General features: G+C 44.8%; 1 protein-coding gene across 2 annotated transcripts; it reads right to left on the reverse strand.

The window, feature by feature from the left end:
- Positions 1-860: 860 nt before the first annotated feature.
- Positions 861-17,249, reverse strand: LOC129709423 (myosin regulatory light chain 2, ventricular/cardiac muscle isoform). Of its 2 annotated transcripts, none has more exons than XM_055655792.1 (7): positions 17,230-17,249; positions 8,771-8,860; positions 5,944-6,019; positions 5,760-5,864; positions 3,351-3,429; positions 3,192-3,240; positions 861-1,607 (listed from the first exon to the last, which is right to left on the reverse strand). In XM_055655792.1, the coding sequence occupies exons 2-7, from the start codon at positions 8,804-8,806 to the stop codon at positions 1,503-1,505; spliced, it is 450 nt and encodes a 149-aa protein (XP_055511767.1). In that variant the 5' UTR covers positions 8,807-8,860; positions 17,230-17,249; the 3' UTR covers positions 861-1,502. The 2 variants fall into 2 exon arrangements, with proteins under 2 accessions (XP_055511767.1, XP_055511766.1); XM_055655791.1 differs by lacking the exon at positions 17,230-17,249 and adding an exon at positions 9,565-9,713.
- Positions 17,250-20,288: the final 3,039 nt, after the last annotated feature.

The following is a 20,288-nucleotide window of genomic DNA, read 5'->3' on the forward strand; positions in this document are numbered from 1 at the left end:
CAGCTGACACAGTCAAAATATAAATTCAAAATCATCTTTTGGACATTACAGAGTAGAAATAGTCTATTCAGGCTTGTTGTAGTGGTGGGATGGGAAGATGGGGTTGGTGGCACAATTCTGACACACACAAGCCCCGAGGGTCATGCCTGCATGTTGTGCCTTGCAGACTCCCCTCATGGATCTTGTGTGCATAACATGAAGTTGCGGTGATTGCTTAGATGTCTGTATATTATGGACAAAATTAACAATTCTGAAATTATCCAGCAGTTATATATTTTCTGTGCCATGTAGCTCACAGCTGCTCATTAGGGTTCCTCGAAGAGGCCACAACGTGTTGGAGTAACTCAGCGGGTCAGGCAACATCTCTGGAGAACATGGGTACGTTTTGGGTCGAGATCCTTCTTCAGACTAAGTAGGTGGGGAGACAGAAAGAGGGGAGAGGCGGGACAAAGTGTGATTGAATGATACAGCATGGAAACTGATCCTTCGGCCCACGAGTCCATGGAGACCATCGATCACCCCTTCACATTAGTTCTATGTTATCTTACTTTCGCATCTACTCCCTACATACTTGGGCCGGGGCAATTTTTGGGATCTTTGGGATGTGGGAGGAAATCGGAGCAACCGGAGGAAACCGATGAGGTCACAGGGAGAACGAGCAAACTCTACACGGACAGCATCTGAGGTTAGGATCAAACGTGGGTGTCTGGTGCTGTGCGGCAGCAGCTCTACCCGCTGCACCATTGTACCGCCATAAAGCAAATTTTAATTGAATGGCACATGAAACCATCACCAAAAATCATAGATACTTAAGGCCAACATTTATGTTTTACTTGCTCAGAAGAAGTATCCCAATTGCATTTTGTATGAATTCTCTTTATTTTCTCTTGCAATTTTCATACGTTATTGAATATCTGGTTTTGGTGGAGTTTGTTTATTCGGGTCTAACAAATTACACAAAAACGTGACAAACTAACGATAAATTCTTGTCAGTTTGAAAGTAATATGTTTTTTTTGACACTCTAAGCAACTTATTATCACAAAGTTCCTATAAAACGTGAACAACAGGATTTGTGGGGGGAATTTTGAGTATTTACAAAGAGGATGACTAAGTATAATTGTAGCTTCCATTTCTTGATGGTCTCTGCACACTCAGTTTGACAAATGACATTTTCTTTCACAACCATTTTACTTTTTTAACCAATTTTTAAAAGCTATCTCGTCTCTTTTGGATACAAAAGGAAACTGCAGATGCTGAAATCTTGAGCTGAAGAACAAAGTGCTGGAGGAACTCAATGGGTCAGGCAGCATCTGTGGAGGGAATGGACAGGCGACGTTTCGGTTTGGGATCCTTCCGCTGATTTTCTGAGGCTTGTGCAGGAGTTTGCTTTCTACTTGCGTTTTGGAACAGTTAAATAGAGGAAGTATAATAACAAAGTGGCTGTTTATAGAAAGGGAAGCGGAAGGTGCAGAAGATGATCACGGTGGTCAGGAAGGATTGTTTATTCCTGGTCTTTCTCCTCTCCGTGGGTGATGATGTGTACCAGGTTCTTGTAGTCCAGGTTACCAGTCACATCTGGGGGGAAGGCTGCAAACATCTGATCGATCTGAAAAAGTACAGCAGATTTATCAGCATTGGTTTTTTTATTGCCAATTGTACCGAGATATAGTGAGAAACTTTGTTTCATGTGCTATCCAGGCAAATCAAGCAGTATGTGAGCACAACAGGTCGTGTTAAGTGTAGATGGAAGAAAACTGCTGGAGTAACTAAGCGGATAAGGCAGCATCTCTGGAGAAAAAGAATAGATGACTTTTCAGGCCGTAACCCTTCTTCAGACTGAAAGTAGAAGTAGTAGAGTGGAGGGGGGGGGGGGGGGGGGGGGGGGGGGGGGGGGGGGTGTAAAGAGAAAATAAACAATGTGTTGTGGTGCGTGGATCTCAAAATGAGGCAAGTAGTCCAAAGTTTGAGAAGCACTTTTATTTTATTTTTCCCGGTTGAAGGGAAGACGAAACCAGAGGAAGATGGCACCCAAACCCTGCCTTTTAAACCCTTCGGCTGAGGGCCGCCTCCGGACTGCACCACTCCTGTGCCGAGGGGTTCGGCAGTATAATGGCACGACCCTTAGGAGCCGCCACAGTGTTATAGTTTTAGTTTCGAGATGCCGCATGAAAAAAGGTCCTTCAACCCACAGAGTCCACACTGATCATTGATCAAAGATAGACACAAAGTCCTGGAGTAACTTAGCGGGTCAGGCAGCATCTCTGGAGAAAATGGATAGGATGTGGGAGGAAACTGCAGCAGCCGGAGGCAACCCACAGATTCACAGGGAGAACATGCAAACTCCACTGTGAGAGCTCCCGAGGTCAGGATTGAACCTGGGTTCTCCGGCTCTGTGAGGCAGCAGCTTTACCAGATGCCTCATTGCGCCACCATAGTGTTACAGCTACAGAGAAAGTGTAGATTCGAAATATTAGTGCAAGGATGGCAACTGAAAAGCGGAGATCGTATTTGCAAAATGTTTCAAAGTCTCTGCTGGAGATATTTTATGTAACACCATCACTTTAGATGCTTTTTTTTGGCAGCTGTTATTTTTGGAGAACATATTGATGGGGAGAAAGTGCACACTTGTCTCTCACAAGCTCCTGGCATCTCCCCCAAGAGAACTTCGCTTGTGGCGGGGGGGTCTGGGTAAATGGACAGTAATTGGGTGAAGAGAGTATTTAGGAGATGATTAATGTTCATACTTGTCTCCCAATGTGGGACAGTACTTAAGCCCACACCCCTCATTAGATAAAACAAGCTGTACTTCAATAAATTAGTAATCCGCTCCTCTCCAAACAAATGGCCTCCGAGCCAGGGAATAGAAACGATGACTTCTGCAAGTCAACAGAAGTGAAATGGCTTGCCAACTAATGGTTATCCGAGAATACTAGCTCTTGGAATGAGCGCGATGTAGAGGCCTCACTTGGGAGGACAGAAGCCAACAGAACTGCTCTTTACACGTGAATAATGATCGTTGACTGTGGAGCAAGAGAGAAGGGAATCTAATGAAGAAGCATTATCTCAAAATGGCCAATTTCTGCTGAGGCATTTACTTGCGTATACGCTTAGCATACAGTAAGTCAATATTACAACGGGCAAGGATCTACAATTTTTCTTCCAAGTTAATTCACTACTTGAAAGAACCTACCTCTTCCTGGCTAAATCGTTCTGCCTGAGTCATCAACATTTCTTGAATGCTGCGTAAAAGGAGTTAAAAAATGTTCAAATAAAAGCAACCAATTTAGGATCTTTAAAAATCAGACACAAACATTAGCACGATGAAAGGTCAAATACTGTGTGTACTTACTAATCTTTTCTTAACACACCCTTGCCTTCAGGATCAAATATTTTGAATGCATTTAAGATTGATTCCTCTGGATCTGTACCTGTGAAAATATGCAAGCAAAAAATCTTTCTATTTCTGTCTGACAACATAAGTTTAGAGAATTGCAAGTAGATTTTGAGTTGAAATGCGTTATAGTGAAATATACTATTGTCAATTTCCTTTGATTCACGCCATCACATGAAAGATCAGAAGGGAACAGCCTATCTTAAGTCTGAAGAAGGGTCTCGACCTGAAACGTCATCCATTCCATCTCTCCAGAGATGTTGCCTGTCCTGCTGAGTTACTCCAGCTTTTAGTGTCTATCCACCACTTACTACAACCATCTGCCATGCCACAAACCCCCCTTGCCTGTATCTACCCATCACTTGCCAGGCGTTGTCCCACCCCCACCTCTCTATTGCAGCTTTCTCTCCCACTGCCCCACTACAATCAGTCTAACGATGTCCATTAGGTGGTGCCAGCAATGGCTGCCTCGCCAACAGTCTGTCTGTCCCTTCCTTCTTTGTGTTTAAATAGTATGTGTTAAATGTATGTTTTATAGTGTTCTTTAGCTTGTTTTATTGGGGGGAGGTTGGGGGAAACTTTTTCTAATCTCTTACCACGACGGAGATGCAATTTTTTTCCATATCGTATCTCCATCCGCACTGTGGCCTAACAGCGAGGAGTTGGCGGCGTTTGCTGGAGACCGACTTTTGAGAGCTCCACCGAGGGGAGCCTACAGGACTTTAACACCGCGGAGTCCGCGACCCCTTTGCCAGGGATCAACCTCGGAGCTCAGACCGTGGGTGCTCGCGGACTTAACATCATGGAGCCCGCGGTCTCTGGTCAGAGATCGACATCGGGAACTCCAAGCCACGGGAGTTTCGACCGCCCCGACACGGGAGCTTTGACCGCCCCGACGGATGGTTCGACTGCCCCGACCGCGGGAGAATAAACAGCACGAAGGTTGGACTTTTTTGCCTTCCAACACGGTGAGGAATGTGGGGAATCCACTGTGGTGGATGTTTATGGTGACTTTTATGTAAATGAGTGTCTTGTTGCTTTTTTTCTTCCTATGGCTGTATGGTAATTCAAATATCACTGTACCTTAATTGGTACACGTGACAATAAAAGACCTTCGAAACCTTTGATGCCTTTGAAGAGTCCTTACCCGAAACATTATCTATCCATTCCCTCCACAGATGCTGCCTGACCAGCTAAGTTACTCCAGCACTTTGTGTTATACCCAATCTCTTATGGAGAGATTCAATATTATAGTCACCCAATCCTTCTCTCAAGAGTTGCTGCCTGTCCCGCTGAGTTACTCCAGCTCTTTGTGTCTATGTTATTGAGTAAGTATACACTCATAAATCCATGGCCCATGACATAGAAATCAATATTGCAACTGCTATTTTGGTTCATGGAATCATGGAATAATTGAGTTAAACTGCAAAGAAAACAGACACTTCTGCCCAGTCTGTCCATGCTGACAAGATGCCCCATCATTTGGCTCATATCCCTCTTTGTTTCTTTACCTTGGCCAGTGCCTTCCATGTACAGTGATGTCAACTTAATCATGGCCGTTTTTCTTAAATAGTTTACCAGGGGTTACCGTTTGCAAGGCCAGATTTTATTGCTCATCTTTAACTGCCTCCAGCAAAAACACAAAGTGCTGAAGGAACTCTACGAGTCAGGCAGCTTCTGTGGGGGGAATGGACATGCAACACAAGCTTGTTGCAAATCAGCACCAGTGTTGACAGGTAACTGTTTATTTTCCATTCGAACATAGAACAGCACAGCACAGAGAGGCCCTTCAGCCCACAATGTCTGTGCTGAATATGATGCCAAATTAAACTACTCTGTCTGCACATCATCCTTAATCCTCTATTCCCTGCATATCCATGTGGCTCTCTAAAAGCCTCTTACACATCGTTATCATATAGCAACTGAATCATTCTATCACCAACTGGAGACCGGTCCTGACCTTCCATCTGCCTCAGCTGAGACCATCGGACTATCTTTAATCGGTATTTACCGGACTTTATCTTGTACCAAACATTATTCCCTTTATCCTGTATCTGTACACTGTGGGAGGCTTGATGGTAATCGTGTATAGTCTCTCCGCTGACGGGATAGCACGCAACAAAATAGCTATTCCCTGTACCTTGGTACATGTGACTATGAACTAAAACTAAACTAAACCACCACCCCTGGCAGCTCGTTCCAGGCACCCACCGCTCTCTGTGCCCGCACACCTCTTTTCACTTTGCCCGTCTCACTATAAACCTCTGCCCTACAGCCCTTGACAATTTGTTTAGTTAAAATGTTTCTCATCATCTGTGGCGTTTTTTTGTTGAGGAATAGTACATTAATATCACTTATTCCACTCACCCTTGAGCTTCTCACCGAACATGGTAAGAAAAACTGTGAAGTTAATTGGCCCAGAAGACTCTTTAATCATTTCTTCCAGTTCTTCATTTTTTACATTTACCCGGCCTGTAGAATAGATTACTAATCATTAATAATATTCTCTTGACCTCAGCAGAAGAAATCTGTTTGTGATAGTAAAACTAACCCAGAGCGGCAAATGTGTCCCTTAGGTCCTCCTTATCAATGAATCCATCTCTGTTCTGATCCATTATTGTGAAAGCCTGGAATCAAGGCAAAATCAATACAGTATTAAAAACTGGTATCCTTGATTATAACTTATGGTTCAGGTTCAGCAGAGACACATTTAATATAGTGGGTCTGTGGCCTGTGCCATGCATCATTCCTTGTCTAACAGAAGCATCGACCATGGATTCCTTGTCCTTTGCCAGTGTTAAACATTAACGTTTAATTGAGGGCTGTGGTCTCAAGCAGTGTCTCACTCAAGGGCTGTTCACGAGCACCGTAACATTCTGCACTACGGAGTGGCCTCACACAGATTCACAAGTGCGACTCCCTTCACTTTGTGAGGGGAAAATAAAGATTAGGAATAAATATTGAATGGAAAAGTGCCAAAGGAAACAGATAATTTATCTGCAGCCATGATTAGTTCCTTTAGGTTTCATTTAGGACGCAGCCCCTTCAGCCCACTGAGTCCATGCTGACCATCGATCACCCAAGCTCACTAGTTCTATGTTATCCCACTTTCTCATCCACTCTCTACACACTAGGGGCCAATTAACCTACAATCCTTCACGTCTTTGGAATGTGTGGGAGGAGACCCACTCGGCCACAGGGAGAACATCCAAACTCCACACAGACAGCACCCGTAGTCAGGGTCCAACTCGAGTCTCTGGCACTGAGGCAGCAGTTCTAACACTGTGCCACTGTGCCACCCTCTTATAGAATTATAGATTATTCCTATAGAATTCTGGCCAGTACATGTCAACAGTACATAGACTTGAGAACCCCTCAAAAACTTAACCTATACCAGAATGATGCATGGATTAGGAGGCATTAGCTGTAAGAAGGGGTTGGACAGACTTCAATTATTTTCTCTAGAATGCCAGAGGCTGAGGGGAGATAGAAGTATAAAAGATTATCAGAAGCATGGATAAAGTAGGCAGTCAGAATCCTTGTCCGCAGTGTGGAAATGTCAAAGGCATAGCTTTAAGGTGAGAAGAGCAGCATTTAAAGGAGATGTGCAGAGCATGTTTTTTTACACAGAGGGTGGTGAGTGCCTGAAACATGTTGCTGGGGGTGGTGGTAGTGGAGGCAGAGAATGGAGAGACACAGATATACAGATCTGCCTGCTCACTGGCAGAGAAGATTTGTTGACTTTGGCATCATATTCAGCATGGACATTGTGGGCTGAAGGGCCGGTCCCTATGCTATACTGTTCTATAGGTAGGAAGCAATACCCGAAACGTCAACAATTCTTTCTCTCCTCACCCCGCCGGGTAACTCCAGCATTTTGTGTCTACCAAGGAATAACGAATGCTGGTTTATACTGAAGATGGACACAAAGTGCTGGGGGTAACTCGGCAGGTCAGGCAGCATCTCTGGAGATAAAAGGATAGGTGACACTTGGTGTTGGAACCCTTCCACAGAGTGAAAGTAGAGGTGGGGGAAGGGAGGGAAATAAAGTGGAGGTGAGAAAAGTCCAGAACAAATCTGGGCCGGCAACAGATGACCTCAGGAAGGATGGAGCCCATAATGGGTCTCTGTTGGCTGGAGAAGGGAAAGCAATCTATTTTCGATACATTATCCCTCTGACTTCTGTGATCTCCCCATCCTGAAACCCACCCTAGTTATCTGGTTCCCCTTAATCTGCCTTCTCAATGCAGCCCGAGTGTCATAGATTTCCCCAATCACTTCCACAACCCCCATCCCCCCCCCCCCCCCCACCACCCCCCCCCCCCCCCCCCCCCCCCCCCCCCCCCCACCCCCCCCCCCCCCCCCCCCCCCCCCACCACCCCCCCACCACCCCACCATGTGTGGCATTGCCCAAGCTCTAAGCTCATTCTCATAAACCCCTCCCTCCATCACCCTGTTTCTCATTCCTCCATTTAAAGCATCCCTCCCAGCCTCCCTCTTCAAAAAGCATTTGATCATGTCCCCAAACATGGTTCAATATCCTAATTGTCACATACACAACACTGCAAAATTCTTTTGCACAACCCACAAAAATGAACAGTCACCATATTTTACAAAGAAAATGTCCCAAGTCCGAAGTCCGAGTCCGGTCTGTCCACACTGGAGTACTGGAGTGTCCCTGATCCAGGTAAGCCCCCGGCTGCTGCAGGCCCATAACCCAACATCCCCCTCCTCGCCCGACCACCTCTGTGACCAAGGAGGCACCTCCTCCAAGGTGCTGGGGGCAATATCCCAGTCCCTCCCCTACCCTCTCCCACTCCATGCATCCTTTATGTAGTTTGGTCTCAGATCTTGTTCATTACACGTGAAGCACCTTGGGAATTTCTAACCACGTTAAAGATATCGTACAGGTGGTGTGTTTGTTCCTTGTCATTCACACTTACACTTTTCAATAGAATTTACCGTGCAATGCTCAAAGCAAGTACTTCTATTAAGATTGGATTACTAGCGTCAAATTATAGATTTTTATTGCTCCCTAGTTAACATCTGCTGCTCAGCACAGACTAGGGATCAAACTTGAGACTTTGTTGGTGTATCACAAATGATTGGTTTAGATTTCTAATCAATGGGCATTTTGATTAGCTTTCAGGGAGAATGCTAACTTTAACGAAATATCAAACATAAAGCAAAGAACCAAGGATGGTGTAAATGTGAAACCCGCATTGAGAATGGTGAGAAGAGTTGTGGAAGGTTGTCATTCAGGTCACTGGCCTTTCATTCCTCATTCCTACCGGCTTTGTTGGTGTATGCTCTGAATTCTCTGCAGCTGTTCCTCATTGAGCGAGTGTTACACTGAATACAAACTTAACAAAACCTACCTCCTTGAATTCCTGAATCTGCGACTGATCAAACATTGAGAACACGTTGGAGTTTGCTCCCTCTGCCTTCTTCTTTGCCTTCTTGGGTGCCTGAAAAATAAATAGCATCCTAATCAGTGCTGAAAGCTAGCTTGCTGGAGGAATCCCCCAACCCAATCCAACTTAGCTGGAAGCAACCAGGTCAGTGAGGAATGGGGATCAAATCTGCATCTTGACTGCCTGAGTATCTTAAATACTTGGAGACGCAAGGAACTGCAGATGCTGGAATCTTGAGCAAACCACAAATCGTTGGAGGAACGCAGTTGGTCAGGCAGCACCTGTGGAGGGAATGGACAGGCGACATTTTTGAGTCGGGACTCTTTATCAGATGAGATCAGTATTAGATTTACCAGGACCATTCGGTCTGAAGAAGGGCGCCGACCAAAGACATCGCCCGTCCGTTCCCTCCACAGATGCTGCCTGACACGCTGAGTTCCTCCAACGCATTGTGCTTATCTCAGTTACATTGTTCCTTCATCCCAGAAGCCCTGGAGAAACTTAAATCTTTTTTATCATTAAGAGATTTGCCCAGAACTATTAACTAACTGCCAAGTCACAAAAATTAAATGTCACAGATTTGTTAACCTCACAATAAATCTTGCTTCCATTTTTTTTTTTTAAATACCGCAGGAACTCAAGCATGTAGATGGAGATGCAGCAAAACTGTTGCTTTCCTAAGTCCTCCTTAGCTGCTTTGTTCCCCTGTGCTAGCCGTTTCTAATGTAATATAATATGGTATTAACACAGATGCTTACCATTGCTACAGCCTTTGTGATGTTGCTTGCAGGAGGGACACAATGCTCATACAATGCACACAGTGGAATATATACTCTTCGTTAAGTGTAAAAATAAATGTATTCCTACTTTGGGCATTATTTAGTAATCTGCTCCTTGGAACACCACCCCTACCATTTTTAAAACTATTTGGTTTCATCCCTGGTATGATGTGTTTGAATGTGCGCCCTCAAGGTTATAGAAACGTTATGCGTCAGAGCCTGTTCTACTTTTAAGATTTTGACCTTAGCCCTCGCTCACTCTTTGTCTTCTACTGTGACATGTGCACTTGCTAAATTAAGAGAACAATGCAAGAATGCCAAGCACTGGAACTTCTCCAAAGCTCCAAAACCCCAGTTCTGTTGCTTCACATCTATCATCAGAACTCATCCTTGCCGTTTATGTTGCTCATTAAAATAAAGGCCATATTTACTTCTTTGAGTGCAGTTTAGAGAGATTGCATTTTCTTCCTGTTTGTAACATGTGTGTGTGTTGTTTTTGTTTTACTTTGGAGATGCAGCATGGAATTTCATTGTTTCATTGCCGATACATATGACTCTTGATTCTCTCTTGAATGATAAAGACATGTGTGGTGGACCTATAGTTGCGTTAAAGATTGATTTTAGCTTAAATTTGTACTAGGAGAACAGTTATGAAGGACTTCACTGCCTTAGGCAACATATACGCTGAGTGCCAGCCCAGGCTCTTTTTAGCTTAGGAGATACAGCATTGAAACAGGCCCTTCGGCCCACCGAGTCCATATCGGCCATCAATCACTTGTTTACACTAGTTCTATGTTATCCCACTTTCTCATTCACTCCTTACACACTGGGGCAATTTACAGATGCACATTAATTGCTTGAAAGATATAGCATGGAAACAGGCCATTCCGCCCACCAAGCTCACGCCGAACGTCAATCACCCGTTTACATTAGTTCTATGTTGTCCACTTTTGCATCCACTCCCTACACTAGAAGGCAAATTAATTGATTGCAAGATACAGCATGAAAACCGGCAATTTACAGAGGCCAATTAACCTACAAACCCACACATCTTTGGGATGCGGGAGGAAACCAGAGCACACAGAGGAAACCGACACAGTCATAGTGAGGACTTGTAAACTCCACGCACAGTTTTGGACCAATGCAAGGTGTATATTTCTTTTGAATGGGTGGTATAGTATATGTAACCAGGATTATTACTATGCTTTGTTTTGACCTGTGAACTCTAAAGCCACTAACAGAATAATTAGATTGGGGGAGTTGATATCTGATGGCATTACTAGATAGCATCATCAATGGAATAACATTACAAAATAATCTGATAAATGGGTCCTTTTAAAAAAAAAAAAAAAACAAACAGATTACGTTTATACAATGGCCTCGTTGGCAGAAGCACATCTCACAATGAATGGAGGATTAATGCAGTAAATTCTGAAGCTGCATATGAGAATGGAACTGAAAGTACAATTATCGATGTTTCACAATTATAGAGAGTTTAGAAGAGGTTTCTGAAAGCAGGCATACACATAGAATTGATATTGGTTTATTATTGTCACATGTACCTCGATACAGTTTGTTTTGTGTGCTATACAGTCAACTCAAATCATATCATGTGTGAGTAGCATCAAGTGGTACAAGTGTCTCTAACGAGAGGGTACTCACTAACTGTAAAGGGCATGTCCCACAATGTCAATCAAAAAAATCAAACTCGTGATAAGTACGTAGAATGTACGTAGCGGGTACGTCGGAGCTCGTGGATGTCTCATAGGCGGCTCGTAATGCTACTCGGGAAACGCGGAAACTCGTGAAGTTTTTTCAACAGTGTGAAAAATTTCCAAGAGTAGAAAAATGCTTGTGATGAGGTACCACGAGTTTTGATTTTTTTTTTTTTAACTCAGGAGAGCTCTTGGGTGGACTCGCAGCGTGGGACAGGGGCATAACTATGCTGGAGAACAACTGAGCTATACAATCAAGAATGTTATAACTGGACGGTGCAGCGTTCATGGGGAGAGGGACGAGGTTTAAAGGATATCTGACAGTAACGATTTTCACATAAATAGTTGTTGGTGTCTGGAATGTGCTGCCGGAGGAGGTGGTGGAGGCACCAACTGGAACAACAGCTGAGAGACATCTTAACAGGTGCTTGGAAAAAACAGGGCAGAGAGGGATATCGAGTTAATGCAGGCGAGTCAGTAGTTCAGACCGATCTGATGGTTGGCAGAGACATGATGGGCCGAAGGGCCTGCTTCTGTGCTGAGCGACTCTTTGCGATTCTTTGACTCAGTTGGAAAATCAGACAAATTCATATTTTGTGCCAGATGTTGTTAGACAGTTAGGGAAGTGAGAAAAGAAGGGAAAATGTTTAAAAACATGGAACCATCATAACAAAGAACGGGGCAGATTTCATCGGCTAAATGACTGGCCAATTTTCTTGTGTCCCCTTTCTTCAAATTACAGCAGGATTGGGTGATACTTTGGCATGGGTTTTGAAGATGTGTTTTTTTTTCAAAACTTGCCTTTCGCAATTGAAATGACTAATGTATTTGGGATTTTCACTACACTTGCTCTCAAGCCAGCTGTCGCTGATTGAGTTTTTTTCCACAGGTTTTTTTCCTCTTTCTTCCCTCTTCAAATCAAGGGAAATCAGTGGAGGTGCTTAGGAATGGGGTCGGAGAGAGGACGGCCCCACCACGGAGAAGGGCAGATGTTTGTCCGCAGATTGCCTCAGGTTAGCAATGTAGACCTCACCCTGAGATAACATGATTTAAAGTACAAATCGTGATATTTTTGCACAAAGTTATCTTGATCAATATTGAGATTGGCATTTACAGGTATCTTTGTAATATTATTTCACTAGTTTTATTGCTTTATTTTATTTTAATCTAGGGGCGACCAACGTCTTAATTTTATTTGCATCATAATAAGCGGTAATATGGACACTTTGCACAAATCCCACTGAATCTGCGGGAACAAGATGCTGGTTGATACACAAACAAGGCACAAGGTGGTGGAGTAACTCAGCAGGGCAGGCAGCGTCTCTGGAGAACATGGATAGGTGACGTTTCAGGTCTGGACTCTTCTTCAGACTGATTGTAGGAGAGGAGAAGAAAGCTCGAAGAAGGGAGTGTGTAGTGACAGTTTTTTAGAAGGTTGAGTAGGCTGGGTCCCTATTCCTTGGAGTACAGGAGGATGAGGGGTGATCTTATAGAGGTCTACAAAATCATGAGAGGAATAGATCAGGTAGATGCACAATCTCTTGCTCAGAGTAGAGGAATCTAGGACCAGAGGACATGGGTTCAAGGTGAAGGGGAAAAGATTTAATAGGAATCTGAAGGGTAACTTTTTCAGACAAAGGGTGGTGGATGTATGGAACAAGCTGCCAGATGAGGTAGTTGAGGCTGGGACTATCCCAATGTTTAAGAAACAGTTAGACAGGTACATAGATAGGACAGGTTTGGAGGGATATGGACCAAGCGCAAGCAGGTGGGTCTAATGTAGTTGGTTGGTGTGGGCAAGTTGGGCTGAAGGGCCTGTTTCCACACTGTATCACTATGATTCCATGACTGTATCCACTATCTCTCTAGCCAGTCTGAAGCTTAATGCTGGTCTTTGGGTGGAGACTTAATGCTGACGGTGGGAGGTGATGGAGGAGGGTAGGGGGCAAGGGGGGGGGAGAGGCAGAACACGTTCCACCCACCGAGCAGCTGAGAAAACCTTTGACAGCTGCTCAGTCATTTGCAAATTGCTGTTTGCTTCCATCACTGGCTTTCTTTGTAGGATTAATTCAGGGGAGACAAATTCCAGACTAATATTGGCCTCACATCAATGGTAGCATTCTTGCTGAAGGGAAAACGTAGTGAGTGTGAGTCCCATCAGATAATTGCAGGTGAATGTAGAAGTCCCAACGGGAATAACTAAAAACAAATTCTTCATTGTGTCCCTAACCATACTTATGTTTTACACAGGATGTGGTGGGTGCCTGGAACGAGCTGCCAGGGGTGGTGGCGGAGGCAGGTACGATAGTTTGAAAGACTTTTGGATAGGAGTATGCATTGCATATGTTTACATATTCTGGGGTGCTGCTGCAAGTAAGAATTTCATTGCTTTGTTTGGGACACATGACAATAAAACACTCTTGACTCTTGACTTGGATATGCAGGGAATGGAAGGATATGGATCAGGTGCAGGCAGATGAAATGAATTTCTCTTGGCATCATGTTCAGCATAAACATTGTGGGCTGAATGGCCTGTTCCTCTGCTGCACTGTTCTTTCTTCTGTGTTCTAATTGCAGGAGCCCCTCTGGTTTAGACCACTGTTGATTGTGCATTACCTTTAAGTTGACAATCTATGAGAATGTTATCGTTGTCTTCCCTGACTATTAGTTTAGGAGTGTGGAACTGAATGCCCATTTCCTGGGTCAGTCACGCCACTTCAGTCTAATTCAGTCCACAGTAATAGGATTACTTCATCCATCAACCAGAGCCTAAAGGTTGTCTCAAGGTTAAGCAGTGGTAAATTTACACCCAACACAACAGTGAGTGACAACAGGCTGGAGACAGAGGTAGATTCATGCAGGATCCACCTACACAATGTTATTTGGCCTGGACCTCAAAGCAGTGTTTCAGATTGCTGTGTGAATCTAGGGCTGACTTTAAACACAGTATTAACATGATGTGCTAACTCATTGCTACATTGGCTACACAACTGTAGATGGAACAGGATGGGCAAGGTGGGCCGAAGGGCCTGTTTCCACGCTCTATAACTCTTCGACTCTCTATGACTCTAACTTCACCATCCAAACATTCAGAAATTGAGAGCAGCTGGAGTAAACATAGAAACATAGAAAATAGGTGCAGGAGGAGGCCATTCGGCCCTTCGAGCCAGCCCCGCCATTCATTGTGATCATGGCTGATCGTCCCCTATCAATAACCCATGCCTGCCTTCTCCCCATATCCCTTGACTCCACTAGCCCCTAGAGCTCTATCTAACTCTCTCTTAAATCCATCCAGTGACTTGGCCTCCACTGCCCTCTGTGGCAGGGAATTCCATAAATTCACAATTCTCTGGCTGAAAAAGTGTTTTCTCACCTCAGTCTTAAATGACCTCCCCTTTATTCTAAGACTGTGGTCCCTGGTTCTGGACTCGCGAGTGTTAACATATGCATTTGCAGCACTGGATTGATACAATGAAGATAACAATCGCACAAAAATTTGCATGAGACCAACTTTGCAGTTGGTTATTCAGGATGAATATTTGCCCTGATAGATGATAGGTAGATACTCTCCTTACATCCCACAGCCTTTTGTCTCCTGTTCATCTCTGGCCTTTGTCCACCCATCTGCCAATCAACCCACCTACCTGTATCCACCTATCATGTCGGAAGGAACTGCAGATGTTGGTTTATACTGAACAAAGACACAAAATGCTGGAGTAACTCAGCAGGTTATGCGTCATCTCTGGAGAAAAGGAATAGGTGACCTTTTTGAATCGAGACCCTTCTTCGGATTGCCTTTTCTCCAGAGATGCTTCCTGACCCGCAGAGATACTCCAGCATTTTTGCGTCTATCCACCTATCACTTGGCAGGCTCTGTCCCGACCCCACCTCTTTTCCAGCTTTGCCTCTCCTACTACAATCCGTCTGAAGAAGGGTCCTGTCCTGAAATGTCACCAATCCATGTCCACCAGAGATGATGTCTGACCCGTTGAGTTACTCCAGCACTAAAAAGTTTAATTGTCATATGTACCAGCTATGAAACATTGAAATCCTAGGTACACAAAAATGCTGGAGAAACTCAGCGGGTGCAGCAGCATCTATGGAGCGAAGGAAATAGGCAACGTTTCGGGCCGAAGCCCGAAGGGGTTCGGCCCGAAACGTTGCCTATTTCCTTCGCTCCATTAGATGTTGCTGCACCCGCTGAGTTTCTCCAGCATTTTTGTGTACCTTCGATTTTCCAGCATCTGCAGTTCCTTCTTAAAAAACAATGAAATCCTTCCGTGCTGCAACTTTGCAGGTCCCATGAATACACAAACACACAAATAAATATACAATCAGTTGAAAATCAGTAATACTGGATAACCAGACCATAATATTGCAAAACTGAAGTCTGGAGTACAACCAAAATAAAGTCCATAGTTGATCATAATTACTGAGATAGTGGTTCAAGAGCCTGATGGGTTGCTGGAAAAATGCTGTTCTTGAACCTGGAGGTTCACAGTTCTCAGGCTCCTGTACCTTCTAGAGGAGATGGACAATAGACAATAGGTGCAGGAGTAGGCCATTCGGCCCTTCGAACCAGCACCGCCGTTCAATGTGATCATGGCTGATCATCCCCAATCAGTACCCCGTTCCTGCCTTCTCCCCATATCTCCTGACTCCGCTATCTTTAAGAGCTCTATCTAACTTTCCCTTGAAAACATCCACCGAGGCAGAGAATTCCACAGACTCAAGACTCTCTGTGTTTAAGAGCCCTATCTGGCTCTCTCTTGAAAGCATCCAGAGATAAGGGGAATTATTCCTGGGGCATTCTCCAGAGACTTCTCATCAGAACGCACTGTTACGACCATAGCCCCAAATCCGGGGCACCACCACTGACCTCCCATCGTGGGCGATCTTCACAACACCTCCAACAGTGGGAGCCAGAGAATTGGAACAGGCTGTGTTACACCACAGGTGAGACGGAGGCCACACTAAACACAACTAGGGTTCAAGATAAACCATAAAGTGCTGGAGAAACTCCACGGGTCAGGAAGCATCTCTGGAGAACATGGATAGGTGACGTTTTATTTCAGGACCCTTCTTCAGACTGATTGCAGCAGTGGGGGTGGGTGAGGGGAAAGGTGAAGAATGCTAGAAGAGTGGATGGGCAGGACAAAGCCTGGCAGTTCATGTGAACACAGGCAAGGTGGGGGGGATGGGGGTTGATAGGCAGATAGTCAGACAAAGGCTAGAGATGAACACACGTGGTGTGAGACAGAAGGATCAGAGAGTTGCAAATTGTGAAGCTAGAGGATTGATGAGGTGCAAATTGTGTAGATGGGGCAGGAATGTGTTTAGGGGTAGGAGAGGGGAGAGATAGGTGCAAGGTCAGCTAGGGTGCAGGGGTGAGGAGGGGAGGGGGTGTGAAAGACAGAGGGGGGGGGTTTATGGGGGAGAAAGGGCAGTAGGAGTGTTTGTAGAGTTTACAGAAAGTTTGAGAGTTCAATGGTTAAAATCAATTCCTTTCTCGAAATATAAGTGAGATATGGTGATCACTATCAATGAAGAAATGAGTGCCCTGATTTGGAGCTTTTCCAATTTTGAAGATGACGGTACGTTTCCAGACGGTACTTTCTCAGAAACAGTCACGGGGAGATCCATTTCCATAATTAAAAGCAGGCTCTGGTGGTCATTTGCTAACTAACCTTGGAGGCACAATTTAAAATTCCCGTGCAGATGTTGCTATAAATTTTCAGCCATCTGCTCAAACAGGGGGGCCACCAAAATAGATAAAGAACTGAGCACTGACTGTGTGGCTCTGGGCAAGGTTTCAAAGAAATTTAAGGCGCATTAGTGCGGCGGGGGCTGCTCCTGTTTTATCCTGTAGAAATTTGCGCTGCTGTTAATAGTTCCCCTGTAGACATTTAGAAAGCTGACAATGAAATACCTGCTGCAGATAAAGTTTCTGCAGGCGCTGTTATTGGACTGGAACAACTGCAGAACACAATTCGCTTTTGTCCATAAAGGAAACTTGATCGTCAAAGGCTGACCTTTCAAACGACTCACTGAACTTTGACTTTAAAATTAACCATTTGTTTACTGTGTAGTTTTTTTTTTGCTGCTTTCAAATTTATGCCACTCTGAAGCTCATGAGCGATTTTCAGGAGTGTTTCTAATGGCGACCTTCTGATTAGCAAAGGTGACCTTCCCATCCTGCAGGACTGGTGTGTTGAGGCATATTCCCACTTCATTTAGCACACAGTGAGTCACCAATCCAGGCAATAAGAAGGGGGAAGATAATGGAGTTTAATCCGAGCGAAAGTGGGGCATTACACTTTGGGAGGCCGATTGTACAGGGGAAGTGTCCAATTAACGTTAAGACCCTTAAGATCCATGTACAAAATCATGAGAGGAATAGATTGGGTATGCGCACAGAATCTCTTGCCCAGTGTGGGGGAACCAAGACCCAGAAGACATAGGTTTAGGGCGAGGGGGGAAAGATTTAATAGGAACATGATGGCTAACATTTTCACACAAAGGGTGTTAGGTGTATGGAACAAGCTGCCAGAGGAGGTATTTTAGACAGGTATGTGGATAGGACAAGTTCAGAGGGATATGGGTCTGACGCAGGCAGGTAGGACTAATGCAGGTGAGACATGTTGGCACCAAATTGGGAAAGTTGTGCCCAAAGGCCTGTTTCCACGATGTGAGACTCTATGACTCTATAACAGCATCGATGTGTGGAAGGATCCTGGGGTCCAAGTCCGCAGCTCCCTTATCGTATACAAATAGATCGAGTGGTGCATGGCATGGATACCGTTACCAACAAGCATCATAAGCTTTTTTTAAATCGCAACACAGAAGGAAGACATTCAGCCCATCAGGACCATGCCAGATCCCAGCAGATACATCCCACCTGTCCTATTCCCTCTCATTTCCTGTTGGCCTGCAACCTATTCGCTCTCATGCTCATTAATTACCATGTGATTCTTTTACCACTTTAGGGGTAAATTACTGCAACCACTTAACTTACCTGCACATATATCTGGGGGGGGGGGGGGTTGTGCATCAAGCAGAAACGCACCTGGTTGCAGGGAGAACGTGCAAACTCCACACCCACAGCATCTGCAGTCAGGATTGAACCACATGTCTGCAATGTGCCAGCATTTAAAGATCTAAGTGTGAACTTCACAGACCAAGTGTTGTAAGGCCCAGTTTTGTTTTAAATCTTTGTTGGTGACAATCGGTAACGTGAAGATGCGTACAGCGTTGGTGGAGGAAGGAAGGCAGGGTGTGAATCTGACCACAGGGAGTGAAACCTGATAGAAAGTGCATATGTTTAGATATTGTGTTGCGAATCAGATAAGAATGTGGCTACTTTGTACCAAACCTTTCTCTCCTCTCAGCCCACGGATCGTAACATATTAAGAACATGTGGTACAGTGGTGCAGCATGGGAGTTGTCGCCCTACACTGCCAGAGACCTGGGTTCAATCCTGACTGTGGGCGTTGTCTGCATGGAGTTTATACGTCCTCCCTGTGACCACGTGGGTTTTCTCCTGGTGCTCCTGTTTCCTCCCACACTCTAAAGATGTTCAGGTTTGTAGGTTAATTGGCTTCTGTAAATGGTACCTCGTATGTAGGATAGAACTAGTGTATGGGTGATTGTTGGTCAACATGGACTGAGTGGGCCGAATGGCCTGTTTACACGCTGTATCTCTTTAAAAAAATGGAAAGTTTTGACTGATTGAAGGGACAACATAAACATAGGTCCACTGAGTCCAACTACCAATCACCCACTTACACTAGTTCTATGTAATCCCACTTCTCATCCACTCCCCACACACGAGGGGTTATTTACAGTGGTCAGTTACACACGATGGTGGCGTTTAAGAGGTTTTTAGATGGGCACATGGAAGTGCAGGGAATAGAGGGAGATGGAACATGTACATGCAAATGAGATCGATGGTTAGCACGAACAATGTGGGCTAAAGCCCATTCCCTGTGTTATACTGTTCTATGTTCTATGTTGTAATGAACCTAGATGGTGAGGTGTTGCATTTTGAGACGTCTAACATGGGCAGGACCTATGGTAGAGCTCTGGGGAGTGTTGTAGAGCAGAGGGATCTAGGAGTACAGGTGCATGGTTCCTTGAAGGTCGAGTCGCAGGAGATAAGGTGGTCGAAAAGGCACATTGGCTTTCATCAGTCTGCGCATTGAGTATAGAAGTTGGGAGGTCATGTCACAGTCACGGTGGCACAGCGGTAGAGTTGCAGCCTTACAGCAAAATGCAGCACTGGAGACCCGGGTTCGATCCCGACTACGGGCGCTGTCTTTACGGAGTTTGTACTTCTCCCCGTGCCCTGCGTTGGTTTTCTCCGAGATCTTTGGTTTCCTCCCACATTCCAAAGACGTAGAGGGTTTGTAGGTTAATTGGCTTGATAAATGTAAGAATTGTCTAGTATATAATTGTCCAACTTGCAGTATTTTCCATGGTGGACATAGTGCTGAGTGTTGCTCTACCTAGAGCTCTCAGCGTCCTACATCCAGACCCAGATCCAGTTGTATAAGACATTGGTGAGATCACATTTAGAGTATTGTGTTCAGTTCTGGGCACCATGTTATAGGAAAGATGTTGTCAAGTTGGAAAGGGTACAGAGAAGATTTACAAGGATGTTGCCAGGGCTAGAGGGTCTGAGCTATAGGGAGAGGGTGAGTAGGCTGGGACTCTATTCCTTGGACTGCAGGAGGATGAGCGGTGATCTTATTGAGGTGTATAAAATCATGAGAGGAATAGATTGGGTAGATACACAGAGTCTCTTGCCCAGAGTGGGTGAATTGGGGACCAGAAGTCAGAGGTTTAAGGTGAAGGGAAAAAGATTTAATAGGAATCTGAGGGGTGGCTTTTTTGCACAAAGGGTGGTGGGTGAATGGAACAATAGTCAATAGTCAATTTAATTGTCATTAGGACCCCTTGAGGTCCAAACGAAATGCCGTTTCTGCAGCC

This window comes from Leucoraja erinacea, chromosome 25 (assembly GCF_028641065.1).
Source record: "Leucoraja erinacea ecotype New England chromosome 25, Leri_hhj_1, whole genome shotgun sequence".
NCBI lineage: Eukaryota > Metazoa > Chordata > Chondrichthyes > Rajiformes > Rajidae > Leucoraja > Leucoraja erinaceus.